General features: G+C 47.7%; 1 protein-coding gene across 1 annotated transcript in view; it reads left to right on the top strand.

Moving 5' to 3' along the window:
• The window catches only part of LOC115112780 (protein unc-13 homolog C-like), a 246,218-nt gene that overhangs the window by 15,680 nt on the left and 214,858 nt on the right, over nt 1–15,680 (top strand). Inside the window, exons 2-4 of the mRNA XM_065013211.1 lie at nt 8,164–8,186; nt 9,064–9,113; nt 12,687–12,765. Of these exons, the coding sequence (XP_064869283.1) occupies nt 8,164–8,186; nt 9,064–9,113; nt 12,687–12,765 (152 nt within the window). The remainder of the gene's footprint in view (nt 1–8,163; nt 8,187–9,063; nt 9,114–12,686; nt 12,766–15,680) is intronic.

Genomic DNA, 15,680 nt, shown 5'->3' on the forward strand with positions numbered 1-15,680 from the left:
GGAGCGAATGCGACCGGGTTGTTGAGTGAGGAAGTTCTATTCGGTAGACGTTGGCTAGCTGTTGGCTAGCTAGCAGTGTCTCCTACGTTAAGGACGACAAATAGCTGGCTAGCTGACCTCGGTAAATTAAGATAATCACTCTAAGACTACACACTCTAAACTACACAATTATCTTGGATACGAAGACAGCAAAGACAACTATGTAGCTAGCTAACACTACACTAATCAAGTCGTTCAGTTGAGTGTAATAGTTTTTCAGTGCTGCTATTCGGAAGACGGTGGACGTTTGCTAGCTGGCTAGCTGGCTAGCTGCTGGGCAGATAGCAGTGTATACTACGTTAGGACGACGAATTATCTTTGATACAAAGACGGCTATGTAGCTAGCTAAGAAGAAATTGCTAAGATTAGACAAATCAAACCGTTGTACTATAATGAAATGTAATCAACTGTAATGAAAAGTTATACTACCTGCAGACCGAAGCGCTCGGATGCGACCGCTCGCTCCAACCCATGCCTGCATCAAGGCTAGCTGCTGGTCATACTGTATTGTTAGCCTGCAGAAGGCTAGCTGCTGGTCATACTGTATTGTTAGCCTGCATCAAGGCTAGCTGCTGGTCATACTGTATTGTTAGCCTGCAGAAGGCTAGCTGCTGGTCATACTGTATTGTTAGCCTGCATCAAGGCTAGCTGCTGGTCATACTGTATTGTTAGCCTGCAGAAGGCTAGCTGCTGGTCATACTGTATTGTTAGCTTGCAGGGGAGGGTCAGTGCTTGTTGATGGTTAGCTTGCAGGCCTCCTAGTTAAACTGTTAGCTCGCAGCAGGCTAGCTGCTTCACTGACTTCGGATCAATGCCCTCTGTTACCATGCTCTGTGGTATTATAGTCTATTTATTCAACTTTGCGACCAAGATCCTATCCACTTTATATTTGTAAAACAGTCATACTTAGCATATTCATAATTTATACTGTATATCCTATTGTGTACATATCTGTTTTATTACTATGCATGCTACTTTCCTCTAATTACTTGTTATTTTTCAGTGACTTTTGATTGTTATTGACATTGTACTGCAATGTTGAGGCTAGTATGCAAGCATTTCACTGCATCCTTTATGCCTGCTGTAAACTGTGTACGTAACGAATACAATTATAGGTGTTTGGAGGGGTCGTGCTTGGTGATGGTTAGCTTGCAGCTTGCCTCCTAGTTAAACTGTTAGCTTGCAGCAGGCTAGTTGCTTCACTGACTACGGATCAATGCCCTGTGTGACCATAAGTGTTCCTCTGCATCTGACTAGCTTGATTTAGTGTTATCTCCATGAGGTTGCTGACAACATAACCAGCTTTCCTCTTAAAAATCGATTATGTTTTGTTTCCTTTCCAGTGATTTAATTGGGTCTTTTTTTATAACATTTTAAAACGTCTTTGTATTACGTGTCTCAGTGGCACAGCTGGACCTTGCTAGAACTTACCCAGATTTGCCTTTCCTGCATCTTAGCTGTACCTATGCTAGCTGTGCTATGTTTCCAGATTTGCTGCTAGACAAATTGTATTTTAACTGTATCTAGATTTGCTGCACCTACTGTATCTTAGCTGTACCTGTATACTTGGCAGACCTGCATTAGTTTTTCCTATGTTACAGTAGCTGTACCTATCATAGTAGCTTCACTGATCTTAACATGGCTAAAGAGGTACATTGAGGCCAGTGTTGGGGCTAGCAGGTTTTTTCAAAATGTATTCTATACATGTGCTAAAGAGATCAATGGTAGGCAGACCATGGGGGATAGAACAAGGATACTGTCATTGGCACCCATTCAAAAAAGATGATTTAACAAAGTGGATATTAGTCAAATTTGTAATGATTTATGTGTTCTAACAGGCCCACAATGTGGTTGATACAATCTGATTTGCATGCCGCTTAATATTTAGAAGTTGTCCTTTCAGGTTTAGAAAAACAATATATAGAAATTGGTGGTGGTATTTGCAGTCGTTTTTTATATGTAATGCAGTTGATTGGTGACAATGACATTATTAACATGTAATGGGGTTGACACACATACAAACATTGTATGCTAATTTTTAACAACAGTGTGAAATACTCTTAATTAAACATTAGCTTAAATGTATAGGCTAACTTTGATGGGCGGCAATGAGGATATTTTTGATCTATCCCCCATGAGGGACAAGTGTATGGCGTTTCCATGGCATTTCCATTGTTGTGTTTCAACTCTTTCCTGACCTATAGTTTCCTAGTGTGTTCAGAGTCTGCTGTTTCCTTGTACGGTGATGACAGAGGTCTCTCAGTGGCAGCTAGCGCTGACCTGCCTTCTGTAAACAATGCTAGTTCACACAGTGACTGCATCCCAATTGGCACCTATGGGCCCTGACCAAAAGCAGTGCACTATATAGGAAATAGGGTGACAATGGGATGCAACAATGTATCACTACCTCTCTGTCAATGTTGCTGTAGGACTTAGTCCTAGTATATCATGAGTGTTGTTTTTTATGCGTGGCAGTATTTGATCTTGATTATGCTGACACTTATCAGTGGCAGATCAATAGTGAAGTCATTACACTGCCCTGTACTGTGTAGCGCTATCTCTTTAAGACTACAACATTATCATCAACGGTTCAACACCTAGGACACTCTCCGGTATAGCCCTGTTTATTTAAAGGAAGTTTGTAGTTTACTTTAGGGTTATAGAGAGACATAAAAGTTATCATTGGGCTAGCGTACTGCTGTCCACCACCAATCATTTTCTGTCAGTTAAATATGCAGTGCACTGCATTATTATAAACACTATCATCAACACCATGTCTAACAGAATTTCAGAGTTCACATCTGCTAAATAACTTACAGTATCAGTCCATGTATTAGTGTGTTGTATTGTCATTCCTCCATATAGTACTGTAATCGGCCTGTGTGTGGCTGGTGTGGAGGAGTCAGGCGCAGGACAGCAGATATGAGTAATGAACGTACTTAAGAAAATCAAATATATACAACACAATAAACTAGTCCACAATAACGGACCGTATACATACAAACAATCACTCACAAAAAAAACATGGGGGAACAGAGGGTTAAATAATGAACAAGTAATTGGGGGATTGAAACCAGGTGTGTAAAACAAAGACAAAACAATTGGAAAATTAAAAGTGGATCGGCGATGGCTAGAAGGCCGGTGACGTCGACCGCCGAAAGCCGCCTGAACAAGGAGAGGGACCGACTTCGGCGGAAGTCGTGACAGTACCCCCCCCCCCTTGACGCGCGGCTTCAACAGCGTGCCGACACCGACCTCGGGGACGACCCAGAGGACGAGGCGCAGGGCGATCGGGGTGGAGACAGTGGAACTTCCGCAGCAACGAAGGGTCCAGGAGGTCCTCCACCTGCACCCAGCATCTCTCCTCCGGACCGTACCCCTCCCACTCCACGAGGTACTGAAGGCCCCTCGCCCGACCCCTCGAGTCCAGGATAGCTTGCAGGTGCACATGAGCAGCGTCCCAGATCTCCTCAGAGCGCTTAAACCATTCATCCACCGCAGGAGCTTCGATTTGGCTCTGATGCCAAGGTGCCAGAACCCGTTCATACCCCAGTACGCACTGGAAGGGGGAGAGGTTAGTGGAGGAGTGGAGGAGTGGCGGAGTGAGTTTTGGGCCATCTCTGCCCAGGGGATGAACGCCGTCCACTCCCCCGGCCGGTCCTGGCAATATGACCGCAGAAACCTACCCACATCCTGGTTTACACTCTCCACCTGCCCATTTCTCTCGGGGTGAAAACCTGAGGTGAGGCTGACCGAGACCCCCAGACGTTCCATGAATGCCCTCCATACTCTGGATGTGAACTGGGGACCCCGATCAGAAACTATGTCCTCAGGCACCCAGTAGTGCCAGAAGACGTGAGTGAACAGGGCCTCCGCAGTCTTTAGGGCTGTAGGGAGACCGGGCAAAGGGAGGAGATGGCAGGACTTAGAAAACCGATCCACATAGACCAGGATCGTAGTGTTGCCTTGTGAGGTAGGAAGATCCATCAGGAAGTCCACCAACAGGTGCGGCCACGGCCGTTGTGGAACGGGTAGGGGTTGTAACTTCCCCCTGGGCAGGTGCCTGGAAGCCTTGCACTGGGCGCACACCGAACAGGAGGAAACATAAACCCTCACATCCTTGGTGGACCACCAGTACTTCCCACTAACGCAACGCACCGTCCGCCCGATGCCCAGATAACCAGAGGAGGGTGACGTGTGGTCCCAATAGATCAAACGATCGCGGACAGCAGACGGAATGTACAGACGCCCAGCTGGACACTGGGGAGGAGTGGGCTCCGTGCGTAACGCCCGCTCGATGTCCGCGTCCAACTCCCACACCACTGGTGCCACCAGGCAAGAGGCCGGAAGTATGGGAGTGTGATCCATGGACCGCTCCTCTGTGTCATGCATCCGGGACAGTGCATCTGCCTTAGCATTCTGGGAACCTGGTTTGTAGGACATAGTGAAAACAAAACGGGTAAAGAACATGGCCCACCTTGCCTGGCGAGGGTTCAGTCTCCTCGTCGCCCGGATGTACTCCAGATTGAGGTGGTCAGTCCAGATGAGAAAAGGGTGTTTAGCCCCCTCAAGCCAATGTCTCCACGCCTTCAGAGCCTTGACAACAGCTCCCGGTCCCCCACATCATAGTTTTGCTCTGCCGGACTGAGCTTCTTCGAAAAGAATGCACAGGGGCGGAGCTTTGGTGGCGTGCCCGAGCGCTGAGAGAGCACGGCTCCTATCCTAGCCTCGGCCACGTCCACCTCCACTATGAATGCCAAAGAGGGATCCAGATGAGTCAGCACGGGAGCCGAGGTAAACAGAGCCTTCAGATGAACAAAGGCCCTGTCCGCCTCAGCCGACCACTGCAGTCATACCGGTCCCCCCTTCAGCAGTGAGGTAATGGGAGCCGCTACCTGGCCAAAACCCCGGATAAACCTTTGGTAGTAGTTGGCAAACCCTAGAAACCGCTGCACCTCCTTTACCATGGTGGGAGTAGGCCAATTACGCATGGCTGAAATGCGGTCACTCTCCATCTCCAGCCCTGAAATGGAAATGCAGTACCCTAGGAAGGAGACGGACTGTTGGAAGAACAGACATTTCTCTGGTCATGCTCCAACAGTCTATCAAGCACCCTGCGCACCAGGGACACATGGTCGGCGCTGGTAGCGGAGTATATCAGAATGTTGTCGATATACACCACTACACCCTGCCCGTGCAGGTCCCGGATGATCTCGTCAACAAAGGCCTGGAAGACTGATGGAGCATTCATCAACCCGTACGGCATGATGAGGTACTCATAGTGTCTCGCTTACAACCGGATACACACCAGGTTGTAAGCGCTCCTGAGATCCAGTTTTGTGAAGAAGCGTGCCCCATGTATTGACTCGATCAAACTGGCGATGAGAGGCAGTGGGTAGCTGTACCTCACAGTGATTTGATTGATACCACGATAGTCAATACACGGGCACAGACCTCCATCCTTCTTCTTCACAAAAAATAAACTTGAGCAGGCAGGTGAAGTGGCCAAATGTATCCCTGTCCCAGGGATTTGGAGACATATGTTTCCATAGCCGCTGTCACCTCCTGTGACAGAGGATACACGTGTCTCCTGGGAAGTGCTGCGTCTACCAGATTTATCGCACAATCCCCCCGCCTTCTTCTTACAGAAGGCGAGAGCCAAATCGGCATATTCTGAGGGGATGCGCACGGTGTAGACCTGGTCTGGACTTTCCACCGTATTCTCACCGATGGAAACCCCCACACAACACCCTGAGCATTTTCGTGACCACCCCTTGAGAGCCCTCTGTTGCCACGAAATATTGGGGTCATGTCAGGCCAACCAGGGTAGGCCCAGCACCACGGGACACGCAGTAGAATCAAAAAGGAAGAGACTGATTATCTCCTTGTGACCCTCCTGCATAACCATGTCTAGTGGAGCGGTGGCCTCCCTAATCAGCCCTGACCCTAGTTGTCGATTATCTAGGGCGTTGACAGGGAAGGGCACATCTACAGGAACAAGGGGGATCCCTAAACTATGGGCAAAAGAACAGTCAATAAAATTCCCAGCTACGCCTGAATCTACGAGCACCTTATGCTGGCAATGCGGGGAGAACTCAGGAAATTTAATATACACATACATGTGAGCAACAGGGGGCTCTAGGTGAGTCTGGTGCCGACTCACCTGGGGTGACACAATAGTGCCCTGCCTGCTGCCTCGACTCCCTGAGGAACGCCCCCACCACCGACCAGCAGTGTGCCCTCTGCGGCCACAGATGGTACAGGGAATGGCCCCTCCTCCGGTCGCCCTAAACGCAGCACCTCCCAGCTCCATGGGCGTTGGAGCGGAGGTGCTGGGGGATGGAACTGAGAGGCCCCGATCCGGACGTCCGTGGGTAGCCAGCAGGTTGTCCAGCCGGATGGACAGGTCCAACAGCTGGTCCAACGTGAGGGTGGTGTCTCGGTAGGCCAACTCCCGACGGACGCCCCCGCGCAGACGGCACCAGTAGTGATCGATCAGGGCCCTGTTGTTCCATCCCGCGCTGGTGGCCAGGGTCCGGAAGCCCAATGCGAAATCCTGCGCACTCCTCGTCCCCTGCCTCAGGTGGAACAGACGTTCACCTGCCGCTCGACCCTCAGGTGTGTGGTCGAAAACTGCCCAAAATCGAGTGAACTTGAGTGAACACGTCTCCTTCACTCCATACGGCGTTGGCCCACTCCAGGGCTTTGACTGAGAGGCCGGAGACGAGAGTGGACACCCTCTCAAGTCCCAAAGGAGCCGGGTGGACGGTCACCAGGTATAGTTCCAGCTGGAGTAGAAACCCCTGGCATCCGGCAGCCGTCCCAACATACTCCCTTGGGAGTGGGAGCCGAATCCCGCTGGGACCTGGTGAAGGAGAGATGGACAGTGTTGTCGGCGGTAGTGGGGCTGGGTGAGGCGCTGGAAATCCTCCTCCTCTCTCCCAATGATCCATCGTCTGCAGCACGCGATCCATGACGGTGCCCAGACGTTGCAACATGGTCGCGTGCTGCCCCCACATGGAGGGCGTCTGCTCCTGCTGACTCCATTCGTGGGTGAGTGATTCTGTAATCGGCCTGTGTATAGCTGGTGTGGAGGAGTCAGGCGCAGGACAGCAGATAGGAGTAATGAACATACTTTACTCAAGAAAATCAAATATATACAACACAATAAACTAGCGATAAACTGGGATTGAAACAAGGTGTGTTAAACAAAGACAAAACAATTGGAAAATGAAAAGTGGATCGGCGATGGCTAGAAGGCCGGTGACGCCGACCGCCGAACGCCGCCCGAACAAGGAGAGGGACCGACTTTGGCGGAAGTCGTGACAAGTACGTTGTATATTGGTATGACTCCAGTTAATTCAGTACATTGTACATTGGTGTGACTCCAGCTAATTCAGTATATTGTACATAGGTATTTCTATTGTACATTGTATGGAATTACAGTACAGTATGTGTCTATTCATAGTTACTATACCTCTGGCACAAACTGACTGTCTCTGTCTGTATAAATTTGTTGGGAAAAACTGAAGTAAAAAATACTGTACTGAAACATCTCTATAGTACTGAAATATGTTTATCCCTATATACCACTTTAATTTAGCAGATGTTTTATCCAAAGGGATTTCCATTCCAGTGAGTGCATGTATTTTTATTATGCGTATGTGACCCCTGCAGGAATTGAACCTCCAACTTTGGCATTGCTGCTAATGATAATAATAATAATGATAATAATAATAATAAATTGCATTTGTAGAGCGCTTTTCATTTAGAGACATAAATCACAAAGCTCTAGTAACTTAGCAACAGGACTACCACCAGATATGGCTGTATCTATGTCCTGTAGTAAGAGACTGAACTGAACCATATCTATAGTACTGTATCATATAGTGCTATATGTAGTACTATATTGGGTACTATATCTATTTTGGTAGGAACTGAACTCATGCTAGAGACCAAACTGAACAACATAGTATTGTATCTAGTTATGGGACTGTACACATGTATAATACTGTATGTATTTAGAGACAGAACCACATATACTGTATTATTGTAACTAAGTTCAGACTGTTTAAGAGGCTCCTGTCTAACTTCCTATGCTTCTTTCCTTCTTTCTCGTTTCAGAAAAACCTCCACCACACAACAAGGTTTAAAATCATTGTTTAATCAAATTCATGTAGACCCACAAGATTTACATCTTTCCATCTGTGTGTGTGTGTGTGTGCGTGCGTAGGTGTGTGTGTGTGACCATGTTATAGTTGCATTTGAAAGTGCTACATGTCCCTTGTGGACCTTTACTGTTGATTGTTTATGTTTCTCTATCCCTTCTTTTCCTGAATGATTTGGGTGGTAACGTCTTGTATTCAGTACTGTGTGTGTGTGTGTGTGTGTGTGTGTGTGTGTGTGTGTGTGTGTGTGTGTGTGTGTGTGTGTGTGTGTGTGTGTGTGTGTGTGTGTGTGTGTGTGTGTGTGTGTGTGTGTGTGTGTGCACGTGTGTGCGTCGATTCTGTGTGTGCTTGCGTCCGTTTCAAAATGTATGTTTGTTTTGTGTTTGTGTTTGTGTTTAGGTGGGGAAGGGATCAGAGAGGATGAAGTGTTATAAAACAAATTGTGGCCCTGAGCACCACGAACGACACATTCTATTGTCTTAGTATTGAATACCAGCTCAGGAAATCACATTGAAATGGAATCATTTTCAACTTGCCCTGAGGGGGATCTCCATTTCCTGCCTCTGTGCTCTACTCAGCCTCCACACACACACACACACACACACACACACACACACACACACACACACACACACACACACACACACACACACACACACACACAGGATTCTGTCCTGATCTGACCTCCTGATGGACAGTACTTTTCCAAATTGGGCTTTTGTTTTCCGTTGTGTGTGTTTGCTATGTGTGTGTGTTTGCTGTGTGTGTGTTTGTATTGCCTCACCTCCTATTTGTGAATGGTTCCATGCCACAGTATGTTTAGCTGTGTGATGTTGTACTTCTCTTCTCTCTGCAGCCTCTCAATGTGCTGGATCCCAAAGTACTGGGCCTACAGGCTGTCGGAGGGTGAGTGACTTCTGACTGTCCCAAATGGCACCCAATTTCCTATATAGTGCACTACTTTTGATTAGAGACCTACTGGTTCTGGTAAAAAAGTAGTGTACTATATAGGGAATATGGTACCATTTGGGACATTTGCATCGACTAAACATGGAAGATTTCCCAAAGTCTGCGTAGCTAAAATAGATCTTTCTTTCCATAACCCATGCAGCCGTACAGCTGCAAGAGAGCAACTATATTTAAATCGGTGATTGACAGTTAATCTTCTGTCCATGAACAAACCGAATTTGTAAATGAAAGCACTTCAATATTCTACGAGAGGTGTGCATCTAGGGGGGTGTCCCAAATGCCACCATATTCCAGAGTGCACTACTTTTGACCAGAGCCATATGGGCCCTCGACAAAAGTAGTCCACTGTATTAGGAATACATTCATAGATAAAAAGGTAAAAGCGTAGATCTAAAATCTAAAAGCGTTCTTCAGCTGTCCCCATAGGAGAACTATTTGAAGAACCCTTTTTGGTTCCAGGTAGAAATCTTTTGGGTTCCATGTAAAACCCTTTCCACAGAAAGGGTTTTGCAATGAAAGGATTCTACTTGGAACCAAAACGGGTTCACCTATCGGAACAGCCGAAGAACACTTTTGAAAGCCTTTTTTCTAAGAGTGTAGGGTGCCATTTGGGATGCTCCCTATATTGTTAAAATAAATACAATTCTGCTTTGGCAGAACACCAACCCTTGGTCTGGGTCTGGGTCTGGGTCTGGGTCTGGGTCGGGTCTGGGTCTGGGTCTGGGTCAGGTCTGGGTCGGGTCTGGGTCAGGTCTGCTCTAGATTGGTAGGACTGTTTTGATTCTATTCCTTCTCCCTAACTTGTACATATGTTCTTCAGATCATTCAGTTTATTCACCCGTCAACTTTCTCTCTCTCTCTCTCTCTCTCTCTCTCTCTCTCTCTCTCTCTCGCTCTCTCTCGCTCTCTCTCTCTCTCTCTCCCTCTCATTCCATCATTGGCTGGCATACTACACACATAGTATGTGTGTTGATATACTGTGGGTCTGTGTTTTTGTTTGTTTGTGCTGTGTGGTTGCTCGCTTGACTGTGTGTGTGTTTCTCTCTCTTTATGTGTGTGTGTGTTGATGTATGAATCATTGTTTCTGTGCTGAAGCAGACTGTTTAATGTCTCTGTGGGCAGCTGATTAACACATTGGAGCTTTGGGGGAGAGAGCTGTAATTTGGTCCTGAACCCTCAGGCCTTCCATCCCCACCCACAGACAGCCAGTCCAAACTTCACTCCACTTAGCCTATACTTAACTAGAGAGGCACTAGCAACTTATAGCAGTTATACAGTATTTACTTACCAGAAAGTCATTGGCTGTGTCCCAAAGTCAAGACAGGTGCTCTAGATAGTTATTGTCAGGGGAAAACCATTGTTAAGCCTGTCACAAAATCTACAACACACTCTAGTAAGAGCTCTTTTTAGAGTCTTCCCCAGTCCCCCTTTCTCTCTCCACCCAGCCTCTCTCCCCCAGCCCAGTCAATGACTCTGACGTGGCCCAGCTTCTCTATCTGTCCCCCAGCCTCTCTCCTCAGCCGCTCTCCCACAGTCGCTCTACACCCAGCCTCTCTCCCCCAGCCTTTCTCCCCCAGTCTCCCCCCAGTCTTCCCCCAGTCTCTCTGCCCCCTGCCTCTCGCCATCCAGACTTTCTCCATCCAGACTCTCTCCACCCAGCCAGTAACTCTCCACCCAGTAACTCTCCACCCAGTAACTCTCCACCCAGTAACTCTCCACCCAGTAACTCTCCACCCAGCCTCTCTCCACCCAGTAACTCTCCACCCAGTAACTCTCCACCCAGTAACTCTCCACCCAGTAACTCTCCACCCAGTAACTCTCCACCCAGTAACACCCAGTAACTCTCCACCCAGTAACTCTCCACCCAGTAACTCTCCACCCAACCTCTCTCCACCCAGCCTCTCTCCACCCAGTAACTCTCCACCCAGTAACTCTCCACCCAGCCTCTCTCCACCCAGCCTCTCTCCACCCAGCCTCTCTCCCCCAGCCCAGTCCCTGACTCTGACGTGGCCCAGCTTCTCTATCTGTCCCCCAGCCTCTCTCCCCAGCCTCTCTCCCACAGTCGCTCTACACCCAGCCTCTCTCCCCCAGCCTTTCTCCCCCAGTCTCTCACCCAGTCTCCCCAGTCTTCCCCCAGCCTCTCTCCCCCAGCCTCTCTCCCCCAGCCTTTCTCCCCCAGTCTCTCACCCAGTCTCCCCAGTCTTCCCCCAGCCTCTCTCCCCCAGCCTTTCTCCCCCAGTCTCCCCCAGTCTCCCCCAGTCTCTCTGCCACCTGCCTCTCTCCATCCAGACTTTCTCCATCCAGACTCTCTCCACCCAGCCTCTCTCCACCCAGCCTCTCTCCACCCAGTAACTCTCCACCCAGTAACTCTCCACCCAGTCTCTTTCCACCTAGTTTCTCTCCACCAAGTCTCTCTCCACCCAGTCGCTCTCCCCCAGTCTCTTTCCCCAGTCTCTCTGCCCCCTTCCTCTCCCCATCCAGACTTTCTCCACCCAGCCTCTCTCCACCCAGTAACTCTCCACCCAGTAACTCTCCACCCAGTAACTCTCCACCCAGCCTCTCTCCACCCAGTAACTCTCCACCCAGTCTCTTTCCACCCAGTTTCTCTCCACCAAGTCTCTCTCCACCCAGTCGCTCTCCCCCAGTCTCTTTCCCTAGTCTCTCGCCCCAGTCTCTTCCCAAGCCTCTCTCACCCAGTCTCTCTCCCCCAGTCTCTTTCCACCCAGCTTATCTCCCCCAGCCCTTCTCCACCAGTCTCTCTCCCCTAGTCTCTTTCCACCCAGCTTCGCTCCCCCAGCCCTTCTCCTCCAGTCTCTCCACCCAGTGTCTCTACCCCAGCTTCTCTCCCCCAGTCTCTCTCCACCCAGCCTCTCAGAAACATGGATGAACGTCTAATTCTGACGTGAGACTGTGAGAGTTAGTTGCACCACACACATGAATGCACACACGCACACACGCACACAGACAGACAAACATTAACAAGTCTGTTTCAAGATAGAAACAGTGACTCATACATTAACATATCACTCACACACACACACACATGGTCATTACTATTTAAAGCTGCTCTCGCCAGCTCACAGTAGTGTCCTGTCAGTTTTGACAAGTGTCTCCTCTCACCTTTTGAAGGTGTCTGCTACACTACCTTACCAGTCCACCGAGAGAGAGAGAGAGAGAGAGAGAGAGAGAGAGAGAGAGAGAGAGAGAGAGAGAGAGAGAGAGACAGACAGACAGACAGACAGCGAGTGAGAGCAATACAGAGAGAGAGAGAGAGCAATAGAGAGACAGATAGAGAGAGATGGGATATCCCTGTCCAGAATATCCCTAGCCTGGGCCCTCTGGTCAGGCAGGGTAGCAGGGAAACCCGTAGGGAGAGAAACTAGCCTGAGGTATGACTTGTGTGTTAGCCAGCCCTTGTAAATCACCATTCCCCTGTTTAGCCTGGTAATGCCCCCTCTACACGGCATTATTATCATATTAATAGGCCTTAAACCTGTCTGCTTCCAACAGAGCTGGCTGCATTCTTTATGGCATTGACAGCATGCCAGATTTACGCCGCAAGAGGACCTTACCTATTGTCCGAGACCTGGTGAGTTATCTGCCTCAACAAGGTTCTGTGTGAGTTACAGTGAGGCAAAAAGGTATTTAGTCAGCCACCAATTGTGCAAGTTCTCAAACTTAAGAAGATGAGAGAGGCCTGTAATTTTCATAATAGGTACACTACAACTATGACAGACAAAATGAGAAAAAAAATCCAGAAAATCACATTGTAGGATTTTTAATGAATTTATTTGCAAATTATGGTGGAAAATAAGTATTTGGTCAATAACAAAAATGTATCTCAATACTTTTTTATATACCCTTTGTTGGCAATGACAGAGGTCAAGCGTTTTCTGTAAGTCTTCACAAGGTTTTCACACACTGTTGCTGGTATTTTGGCCCATTCCTCCATGCAGATCTCCTCTAGAGCAGAGATGTTTTGGGGCTGTTGCTGGGCAACACGGACTTTCAACTCCCTCCAAAGATTTTCTATGGGGTTGAGATCTGGAGACTGGCTAGGCCACTCCAGGACCTTGAAATGCTTCTTACGAAGCCACTCCTTCGTTGCCCGGGCGGTGTGTTTGGGATCATTGTCATGCTGAAAGACCCAGCCACGTTTCATCTTCAATGTCCTTGCTGATGGAAGGAGGTTTTCACTCAAAATCTCATGATACATGGCCCCATTCATTCTATCCTTTACAAGGATCAGTCATCCTGGTCCCTTTGCAGAAAAACAGCCCCAAAGCATGATGTTTCCACCCCCATGCTTCACAGTAGGTATGGTGTTCTTTGGATGCAACTCAGCATTCTTTGTCCTCCAAACACGACGAGTTGAGTTTTTACCAAAAAGTTATATTTTGGTTTCATCTGACAATATGACACTATCCCAATCTTCTTCTGGATCATCCAAATGCTCGCTAGCAAACTTCAGACGGGCCTGGACATGTACTGGCTTAAGCAGGGGGACACGTCTGGCACTGCAGGATTTGAGTCCCTGGCGGCGTAGTGTGTTACTGATGGTAGGCTTTGTTACTTTGGTCCCAGCTCTCTGCATGTCATTCACTAGGTCCCCCCGTGTGGTTCTGGGATTTTTGCTCACCGTTCTTGTGATAATTTTGACCCCACGGGGTGAGATCTTGCGTGGAGCCCCAGATCGAGGGAGATTATCAGTGGTCTTGTATGTCTTCCATTTCCTAATAATTGCTCCCAGAGTTGATTTTTTCAAACCAAGCTGCTTACCTATTGCAGATTCAGTCTTCCCAGCCTGGTGCAGGTCTACAATTTTGTTTCTGGTGTCCTTTGACAGCTCTTTGGTCTTGGCCATAGTGGAGTTTGGAGTGTGACTGTTTGAGGTTGTGGACAGGTGTCTTTTATACTGATAACAAGTTTAAACAGGTGCCATTAATACAGGTAACGAGTGGAGGATAGAGGAGCCTCTTAAAGGAGAAGTTACAGGTCTGTGAGAGCCAGAAATCTTGCTTGTTTGTAGGTGACCAAATACTTATTTTCCACCATAATTTGCAAATAAATTCATTAAAAATCCTACAATGTGATTTTCTGGATTTTTTTTCTAATTTTGTCTGTCATAGTTGAAGTGTACCTATGATGAAAATTACAGGCCTCTCTCATCTTTTTAAGTGGGAGAACTTGCACAATTGGTGGCTGACTAAATACTTTTCTGCCCCACTGTATATTATGGCAGGTTGGTGGATCTGTCTGACTGTTTCTACATTACAGAAACGACAGCACCAGCCAGACAAGCTGGGGTTGTGTTGTTGTTCCCCTGCCTGCCATTGGAGTCTGCTGTGTTGTATGAGTATGAATGCGTCCCAAAGGGCACACTATGCCCTACATAGTGCACTATTTTTACCGGTCCCCTGTGGATCCTGGTCAAAAGTTGTGCACTAGAAAAGGAGTAGGGTGCCATTTGGAACTGATTGGATGTGAAATCTAACTGCTAGCCTGTCGTAACTCATCCTACAGTTAGTTAGTGGCGAAAGAGAGAGCAGTGTTATTGAACGCCAGAGTGTTTCATCATATTGATGGGACTGTGCGGTTTGATTTGTGTGAACATGTCGTGAGGCCCAGACAACTGAGGCCCAGACAACTGAGGCCCAGACAACTGAGGCCCATACTTTATTGCAATTTATGGAATATTAATGATGTGGTAGAGTAGTCTACAGTCTTACCAATGTCTTCATCCCAAATTGCATCCTATGCCCTTTATAGTGAACTATAAAGTAGTGCTTCGTAAAGGGAATAGGGTGCCATTTGGGGGACACAATGTGTTAGTGCAGTCTACCATGCTGGGATAGGGTTGGCGCCAATTCCTTTCCAATTCACTCCCTATTTATGTTCAATAAGGATTTTTCTAGTTTTGAATATCAGTGAATCGCCTAAATTAAAATAATTGAAATGTAATGGATCCCAAACCCTGGTAGTATGGTTTCTCTGTTAGTTCAGTCAGTAGGTAGTAATACTTGTGTAGTAGGGAAGTCAAAAGTAGTTGTAGTAGTAGATGTTGTTGTAGTAGTAGCAGCAGCAGCAGCAGCAGCAGCAGTAGCAGTAGTAGTAGTAGTAGTAGTAGCAGTAGTAGTAGTAGTAGTAGTAGTAGTAGTAGTAGTAGCAGTAGTAGCTGTAGTAGTAGTAGTAGTAGTAGTAGTAGCAGTAGTAGCAGTAGTAGTAGTAGTAGTAGCAGTAGTAGTTGTAGTAGTAGTAGCAGCAGCAGCAGCAGCAGTAGCAGTAGTAGTAGTAGTAGTAGCAGTAGTAGCTGTAGTAGCAGTAGTAGTAGTAGTAGTAGTAGTAGTAGCAGTAGTAGTAGTAGTAGTAGTAGTGGTAGCAGTGGTAGCAGTGGTAGTAGTAGTAGTAGTAGCGGCAGAAGCAGCAGCAGCAGCAGCAGTGGTGGTGGTAGTGGTGGTGGTAGTGGTAGTGGTGGTAGTGGCAGTGTAGTAGTGGTGGTGGCAG

This window comes from Oncorhynchus nerka, linkage group LG28 (genome assembly GCF_034236695.1).
Source record: "Oncorhynchus nerka isolate Pitt River linkage group LG28, Oner_Uvic_2.0, whole genome shotgun sequence".
Lineage (NCBI taxonomy): Eukaryota > Metazoa > Chordata > Actinopteri > Salmoniformes > Salmonidae > Oncorhynchus > Oncorhynchus nerka.